This window comes from Triticum urartu, chromosome 2, assembly GCF_003073215.2.
Source record: "Triticum urartu cultivar G1812 chromosome 2, Tu2.1, whole genome shotgun sequence".
Classification (NCBI taxonomy): Eukaryota; Viridiplantae; Streptophyta; class Magnoliopsida; order Poales; family Poaceae; genus Triticum; species Triticum urartu.
The window spans coordinates 446,586,125-446,594,364 of NC_053023.1; the positions used below are offsets into that span (position 1 = coordinate 446,586,125).

At 45.6% G+C, this 8,240-nt stretch overlaps 1 protein-coding gene across 1 annotated transcript; it reads right to left on the bottom strand.

Moving 5' to 3' along the window:
- Window positions 1-497: 497 nt before the first annotated feature.
- Window positions 498-1,390, bottom strand: LOC125537015. The gene is made up of 2 exons (XM_048700298.1): window positions 1,302-1,390; window positions 498-1,155 (listed from the first exon to the last, which is right to left on the bottom strand). Exons 1-2 carry the CDS (start codon window positions 1,388-1,390, stop codon window positions 648-650), a joined length of 597 nt encoding a protein of 198 aa, XP_048556255.1. The 3' UTR covers window positions 498-647.
- Window positions 1,391-8,240: the final 6,850 nt, after the last annotated feature.

Sequence of the window (8,240 nt, forward strand, 5' to 3'; positions counted from 1 at the left end):
ATCAACGTGTTTGCGGATCGGGCGGCTCGCGACCCGGCCGACAAGGCCCATAAAGCTTCAAGATGTACTACTGAAATATGAAGTTTTAATTTGAGGTCAACAGACTCCGAGTACAATGCTTTTAACAAGAGCTAAGTCTACTTATTAAAGCAACTAAGATGGTGTTTGGTTCTCTAGTCTTAGGACTTTTTTTAGTCCCAACTTAAAAAGTCCCTAGTCTCTAAAAAGTCCCTCCATGTTTGTTTTCAGAGACTAAAAAGTCTCTAATCCCTTCCTAGAGGTTATTAAATGACCATGTTGCCCCTAGTATATAGAAAAATAACAATTAAACAACACAATGAGGTGGCGGGCCAATGGGTGCATGGAGAGGCATTGTTGGAAAAGTTACAAAAAGTCCCAAATGTCTAGTTTAGTCCCTAAAAAATCTCTTCCGCTTGGTAAAAAAGTCTTTAAAAGGGACTTTTTCTAATCCCTACATAAAAAAATCCCTGGAAACAAATACCCCTTAAGCAAGACACCTTTATTGGATACACACATAATAAAAGCGACAAAGATACAAAAGATCCTCTTGCTGCCGTAGCCGCAATGCAGCCCGGTTTTGTGCGCTCATGAATCGAAATCACAGAGACAATCGAGCTGCTCGTCGACTACGTCGGCGCATCGAGGTAGTACGTCTTGATCTCGTCGTGCTTGAACTTGCGGCTCCCCTTGCACGCCGATCTGCCCCCGGAACGCGCTGCCGGTGGCGGCTGGCGAGCGTGCACCTCCTCGTGCTCGGCGGCGTCGTACTTCCACGACAGCCGTTGCCCTGAGGTGGCCTCATACTTGAACGGCGACTGCCACGCCTTGGAGTAGTAGTAGCCGACGCGCTTGTTCTCCGGCGGAAGGGGCTGCGGCTCCTCCTCCTCGTCCATGAGGGCGTCCCTGCCGAGCGCGCGGAGGCCGCCGGACTTGGACTGGTTGGTCGGCTTCCGCGACGCCCGGACGAATCCGCCGTTTGCCACCACCGGGCCGTCGACGACGTGCACGGCGCGGCGTTTGCCCTCCGGGTCGACCAGCGCGCGGTCGTACACGCGCACCCTCGCGCCGCATCGTCGATCGTTTCCTTGGATTGCTTCGACTCTTCTGTGCGACGGGGTTGGGGCTGCCGGTGGCCTATTTATATATGGTACTACATACAGCGCGGCCCGCTTTCGAGCTTCCCTTCCTTGGCGGCCACGGGTTCGTGCACGTCGGTTCGGGTCGTGATCGGGAACTTGGGGTCCACGTTTCTGATGGTTTGATTATTCTTCGGAGCAAACCGTTGGGCTGGGCCGATGCTTTGAGGGTTGTTTGGTTGGCCTAGACTGGACAGAGCTGTTCGAGCATTTGTTTTTATCGAAGCATGCATCCAGGCCTGTCAGTATTTTTTTTTCTTTTTTAGTCACACCTGGCCTGTCAGTAGAGAGGCAGATCGCCTCAAAGAATCTCACATTGGGTCAACATTATCATGGCCCATTAGTTCAATAGTTTATTATTTTATGTAACTGGATGGTGCCCGCCTCCTAAAAAAAGGATGGTGCCCCGTCGGTTGTTGGGAAATTTATAGAAATGAAATTATTAAAAATAAGTATATGAGAATAATGCTGCACCACAGGTAAATGGAGGGTGGAAGCATGCTATATTGCTTTATGACATCCAAGTTCAATTTTTTATTAAAAAAAGTAAAATAAAATTAATGACGTGGAAGGCTTGCACCTGCTTGATGATGTGGATAACTTGCATGTGGTTGAAAGTGAAAATTGTTGCATGGGCGCTTAATTATGTCGAGGGCTTGCATGTATGAGAAGTGAAAAGTGGATTGGTTGCATATACTTGATAAAGTGGATGACTTGCACGTGCATTTAAGTGCGATAACTTACTTAGATATATAGGATTCAGAGAAAAAATTGTTGGTCAGTTAAGAAACATCTGTTTAAATAATGAAACAATTGTGAATGTTTTATTTAACACATTTCTGGGAAATATGTATTGTGGATAAAATGTTTGTGTTTACTGCAATGTTCACAAAAATGAAAATATGGTGATCAATTTTAAAAGGTTTGTGAATTTGAAAATAAAGTTCGTAAAATTGAGAAATGTTAATGACATATTTTTTTAAAAATCATTAATCTAAAAATGTTCACAATTTTTAAAATCTTTCATCATTCAACTTTTTTTATTTTCAAACAATGTTCATGAATGCTAAATCACTTTATGAATTAAAAGCTGAATCCCTCTTTTGCCTACCTGTTTGTACTACTAGCTTGCTAGCATGGGCTGCCACCATTGTCGGCCCTCGGGGCCTTCATGCAGCACACACGGGTCATGCACGGAAGAAGCTTCCTTCCTCCATCCCTGGATAAAAAAGGAAGATTCCTTCCTTCGCAGCCCGACTGGCTGTGGAATTTTTTTTGAAACTATGATGATTTTTATAGCAAATTCAGAAACTATACGCCCTAATGCATAAAAATCAAAACTATGACCCCGTGGGCCTTCTGTTAGTCGAAGAGGGACTTTTTGGCCTACCGTTGGCCGAAGTGGGCTCTTCCGCCTCCCGTTGGCCGAAGAGTGCCTAGCTGGGCCAAAGATAGTATCTTCGGCTTCCCTTTGGCCGAAGAGCACTCTTCGGCTTTCCCGTTGGCCGAAAAGTGTCAGGGGCACAAAACATAATTAAGATGGCCTCAAATGAAAAAGTTATCAACATGAAAAATCTTCGTCTCATCAAAACGGTTGATTTTGATATAAAAATCGCCTTAATCCGACGTCATATCCAACATGTAGAGCCAAAAGAAGGTCAAGGGCAGAAGCTGCAAAGTTATTTCGGACAGATCGAATAGATGTCAGAAAATTTATCATGACACCCGATGCACTCGGTGAGACCGTGTGGAATGCAGAAGAGTACACAAGTTTGGTCACATTCACTCGGTGAGACCGAACCAAACCACTCAGATGTGTGAGATCTGGCTTTGGTCGATCATGGTGCTTATCATTGGCGATGTTTGTTGTTCGGAAGCGCTTCAATCTTCCCCACAACACTGTTGATTCTTCTAGCCAAATAGCAGCGGCTTCAAGCGATGGCATCGGGTGGTCGCCACCAAGTTCGGTGCAAGTTCCGTTTCTTCCTCCTGAGATGTAGGTCAAAAAGGAGGCATGTGAGTTGTAGTTCTGGGTCTTCTCACTAGTAGAAAAAGGGTCAAATGTGAAGCACATTAGTGCCGGTTTGAATTTGAGCCGGCACTAATGTGTCCATTAGTGCTGGTTCCAACGGCTAGGCGGACGGACATCATTAGTATCGGTTCGTGGTGAACCTTTAGCACCGGTTCGTGCCACGAACTGGTACTAAAGTGAGTGGTGGCAGGATGTTGTCAGTCCGGGGTCCCTCCAACATCTTTAGTACCGGGTCGTTTCACGAACCGGTACTAAAGGTCGTCCTACATAAACCCTTCGTCCACCCGAGCTCGCTCTGTTCTTCCCCTTTCCCCTCTCCTCTCTGTTCTTCCCCTTTCCCCTCTCCTCTCTGTTCTTTTCCCTCTTCCTCTCAAGCTCATCACACATTTTGCCCAAAATTTGTCAAGATTTGAAGGCCCCCATCCATTCAAATGATCAAAAAGGTTAGCAACTTTGTCCTTTCATCTCTCATTGCTAGATTAGCTCATGCAATGCTTTATATAGTGATTGATTTTTGAGTTTAGTAATTTGGGAGGAATTATATATATGTGCTAGTATTTGATTTATATGCAATTTGAGGTCAAAAATAACACTTAGTTTGCATATGTAGGTGTGGTTTACTTAGTGCCTTCTAAATGTCTGTCGTAACCACCGTCGATCGCCCGCAACGTCCCGTCGCCGGCACCACCTTGTGGTGAGCCTCTTGTTCATGAAGTTTTATATAAAAAATTGATGTTTGTGTGATTTGGATATATAGTTACTCATATAATTATCTTACCCATACGTTGTTTGTTATACATAGTGCCATGGTTTTGATATCCGTCCCCGTCGGCCCTCGTCCGGGTTATGATTCAGATGTGGTATATTCTCTTTTAAAACTATTCATTGCATTTCGTGTTTATGACAAATTATGCCCATCAAGTTGACATAGATATTTGTATGTAGGAGGTAGTTGAACCGGAAATTCCAACCGACCCTATTGTCGAGAGGTTAAATTTAGTTGAAAGAGAAAACGAGGATTTGAAGGAAAAATTGAAAAGAATTGAGGGGGAGAAGATGGAATTGGAGTTGCATGTTGCCGATGTCGTCGATGATCACAAGATTAAGATGGAGAAAATGCGCTTAAAGATTAGAAAGATTAGAAAATACGCCATTCATAGTGAGGCTCGGTATCATTATGCTGTTGGATCAATTGTTACCTTAGTTGCGATCTTAATCGCATTTGTTGTTGCATTTAAATTCTTTAGCTAGAGAGTTATTTGCTTGTTGCATTTAAGTGTTGTATGATCTTTATGTATGAACTTTATGTATTGTATTAATTTGGTGTTTTCAGTGCTGTGTATTGAAGATGAGCCGGCAATGGATGTACGATGACCGATGCTCTCCCGAGTTCATTAATGGCGTGCGTACTTTTCTGCTTGCGTCTGAGGAAAACAAGCGGGCGGATGGTTTTATGCCTTGTCCATGTGCTGGCTGTAAGAATGGTCACAATTACTCTACGTCAAGAACCATTCACGTCCACCTTTTTGAGTCCGGTTTCATGCCCCACTATAATGTTTGGACCAAGCATGGAGAAAGAGGGGTTATGATGGAAGACAATAAAGAAGAAGAGGACGACGACAGCTATCCTGGCCATGGGTTCCTTGAATACGATGATACAACAATGAGGGAAGAAGCTGAGCCGGTAATGCGGGAAGAAGCTGAAGAAGAGGCATCGGATGAGCCCGTTGATGACCTAGGTCGGGCCATTGCCGATGCAAAGAGAAACTGCGCGAGTGATTTGGAGAAGAAGAAGTTGCAGCGCATGTTAGAGGATCACAAAAAATTGTTGTACCCGAATTGCAGCTGCCGATGGTGACCACACACGACGGGGGTGTGCTACATGAAAAATTAAGATGGCCTCAAATGAAAAAGTTATCAACATGAAAAATCTTCGTCTCGTCAAAACGGTTGATTTTGATATAAAAATCGCCTTAATCCGATGTCGTATACAACCTGTAGAGCCAAAACAAGGTCAGGGGCAGAAGCTGCAAAGTTACTTCGGACAGACCGAATGGATGTCAGAAAATTTATCACGAGACACCCGGTGCACTCGATGAGACCGTGTGGAATACAGAAGAGTACACAAGTTTGGTCACATTCACTCGGTGAGACCGAACCAAACCACTCGGAGGCTCCGAAAAATTGCCAAAGATTTTTGGATATAATTTTTAGTCCTTTTATTGTACGAGAAGTCTAGCCGCCTCATAAATCAATGTGGGCATTGTTCGTATGGACCGGGAAGACACATGCCGGCACTGAAGAAATGTCTCTGTTGCGATGGCAGGAATTGAGACCAAAACTTTCGGCGGTGGCATCATCCACCATGCAAAGTAGAGGCAATGGTCACCTCTCAGGCCCGTCACGGTGTACCCTCGGTGTCGAGGGTGATGCACACAAAAACGTCACTGTGTACCCTCGACGTTGGGGTGATGCACCGTAGCTCACGTCGAAGGAGACCCCGGAAGCGCGGTACGCAAGCATTCTTCCCGGTGCAGACGAACAATTTTTCAGATCAAAAATCCTAGCTTTAACTCAGACAGGAATCTTTGGCAAATTTTCAGATCCATTCGAAGCTTCCGAGTGGTTTGGTTCGGTCTCACCGAGTGAACGTGACCAAACTTGTGTACTCTTCTATATTCCACACAGTCTCACCGAGTGCACCGGGTGTCCCGTAACAAATTTTCTGACATCCATTCGGTCTGTCCAAAGTAACTCTGCAGCTTCTGCCCCTGACCTTGTTTTGGCTCTACAGGTTGCATACGACCTCGGATTAAGACGATTTTTATATCAAAATCATCCGTTTCGACGAGACGAAGATTTTTCATGTAGATAGTTTTTTCATTTAAGATGATCTTAATTGCGTTTTGTGCCCCTAACACTCTTCGGCGAACGGGAAGCCGAAGATACCATCTTCGGCAACGGGAGGCTGAAGAGCCCACTTCAGCCAACGGTAGGCCGAAAAGTCCCTTTTCGATCAAAGAAGGCCGATGGGGTCATAGTTTCGATTTTTATGCATTAGGGTGTATAGTTTAGACTGTCAGGAGGGCAAAAACGCCCCCTCCCCCCGGTTCCATTTTTCATTCAAAACGAAACCAGAGCAGAATCTGTTAGACGACTCCAAAGTTCTACCAGGCTAAGGAACTAGAAACTGACGAGCCAACAGCCCCAAAGTGCAGATTATTACATACCAACTTTTCTCACTTAATCTAAGAAAGTGCGAGTTCATGGCTAGTCTATTACAATCAGCCATGTGCAAAGACCAGGCTAAACCCCCAGTATCATCTCATTGTTGCTCATCAGCGCCTCCATCTCCAGTGCCTTGTGGTATTCTCCACTCTTGATTCTCTTGATTGCTTGGACCGGAGACAGCGGCAGCTCCAGCGGAGTGGTGGGGCTGAGTGTAGCCATGGTCTTGAAGTTCCTCCCAGGGCTCCTAGGAGGCGAGCAGGGCCCTTGTGACATCTTACCAGAGCCCTCTCCTTTCATTCCCAATGACATTTTTGTGAGTGTACCTAGGCTCAGGACACCCTCAGTATCCATGCCATCAGTCACCCCATAGTCAGCAGGGAAGGGGAAGTGAGTCCTTGAAAAGGATCATCCACTTCTTGAGAGTTAGATGAATCTGCCACCAAATTTGTTTAAGATCAGACCACATTACATTATTGAATATAATGGAGTTTCTGTACTTCCAAATGCACCACATTACACAGGCACATACTGAATTCAAGACTAAAAATTTCTGATGTGTTGGCCAATATCTAGCAACTGACAAGTAGGTAGTGCCTAATTCACAAGAGAAAACATTAGAGATACCCAACCAGAGCTGTTTAGCAACCACAGTGTGGATTAGGGGGTATAGTTTCCAAATTTACTATAAAAATCATCATAGTTTTAAAAAAATCCTGGTTGTGCCGTCTATCACGGAGAAAGCAGCGACGACTGTGCGGCGAGCAGGAGACCGTCGGGATCCGCCATAAAATCACTCGCTCTACGTTACTACAGTACGCACGCCTGCCAGGCTGCCACTGCCATGTCCGAAGCCCGAGCAACCGCGGATCTGAGCACCCACACGTGCATCCTGCCCTGAAACCTCAGCGGCTGCCATAAAGAACGAAACGACAACCCTAGAGAAATCTAGCTTAGGTAGCCACCAGCAGACGGACAGATCGATCGACTCCTGAGGTTTGAGGCAAATTTGACAATTTTGACCTTGGCACGAAATCAATTCACGGAATGAACTGACCCTTTTGTGTACTGACCCTTTTGTGTACAGCCCGTGAAACTATTTCACAGCACTGACCCTTTTGTGTAGCGCCCGCCACGCAGGCGCCACACCCTATGGTGCAATGCCCAGCTCTGGGGCGTTGCACGCCTGTCCACCATGGCAGCCCTTGGGCCCGCACCCAGTAGTGCAGCGCCTCCGAGCTAGGCGCCACACATGTAATGTGCAGCGCCCGGCCCGTAGGCGCTGCACTGTGACTTATCCAGCGGCTTGGCCCCCCTCCCCCACTCCCCCCACCCCACACACCCCAACCCGAGCTTTGCCCCCTCTCCCACTCTCTCCCCTCTCAAATCCTCTCCGAAATCTTGCAAATTTGAAGAATTTGTCCATGGATTTCGAAGTCATACCCTCCCTCAAGGTAATCTTCTCCGATCCCCTTGTTTTGATCCAAGTAATGCTAGTTTGGGGAAACCCTAGTTTTGTTTGGATCTAGAGATTTGCATGGAGATGTGAGATCTTTGTTTGCCAATTTCCTATGATTAAGCTTTGTTAGTATGTTAGGGTTATTCTTATGGGTGTTCTTATGTTGGTGCTAGGGTTATGGTTAGGGTTAGGGTTATTGTTAGGGTTAGGGTTATGGTTATGGTTAGGGTTAGGGTTGTTGTTTGATATATATATTAGGGTTTGTATTCCGTGTTAATCCTTAAATTAGTACTCATGGAAGCAATGTTACGTTGTGTTGTTTGAATGCTTATAGGGATGGGAAGAACATGTGTGTTTGTTCATC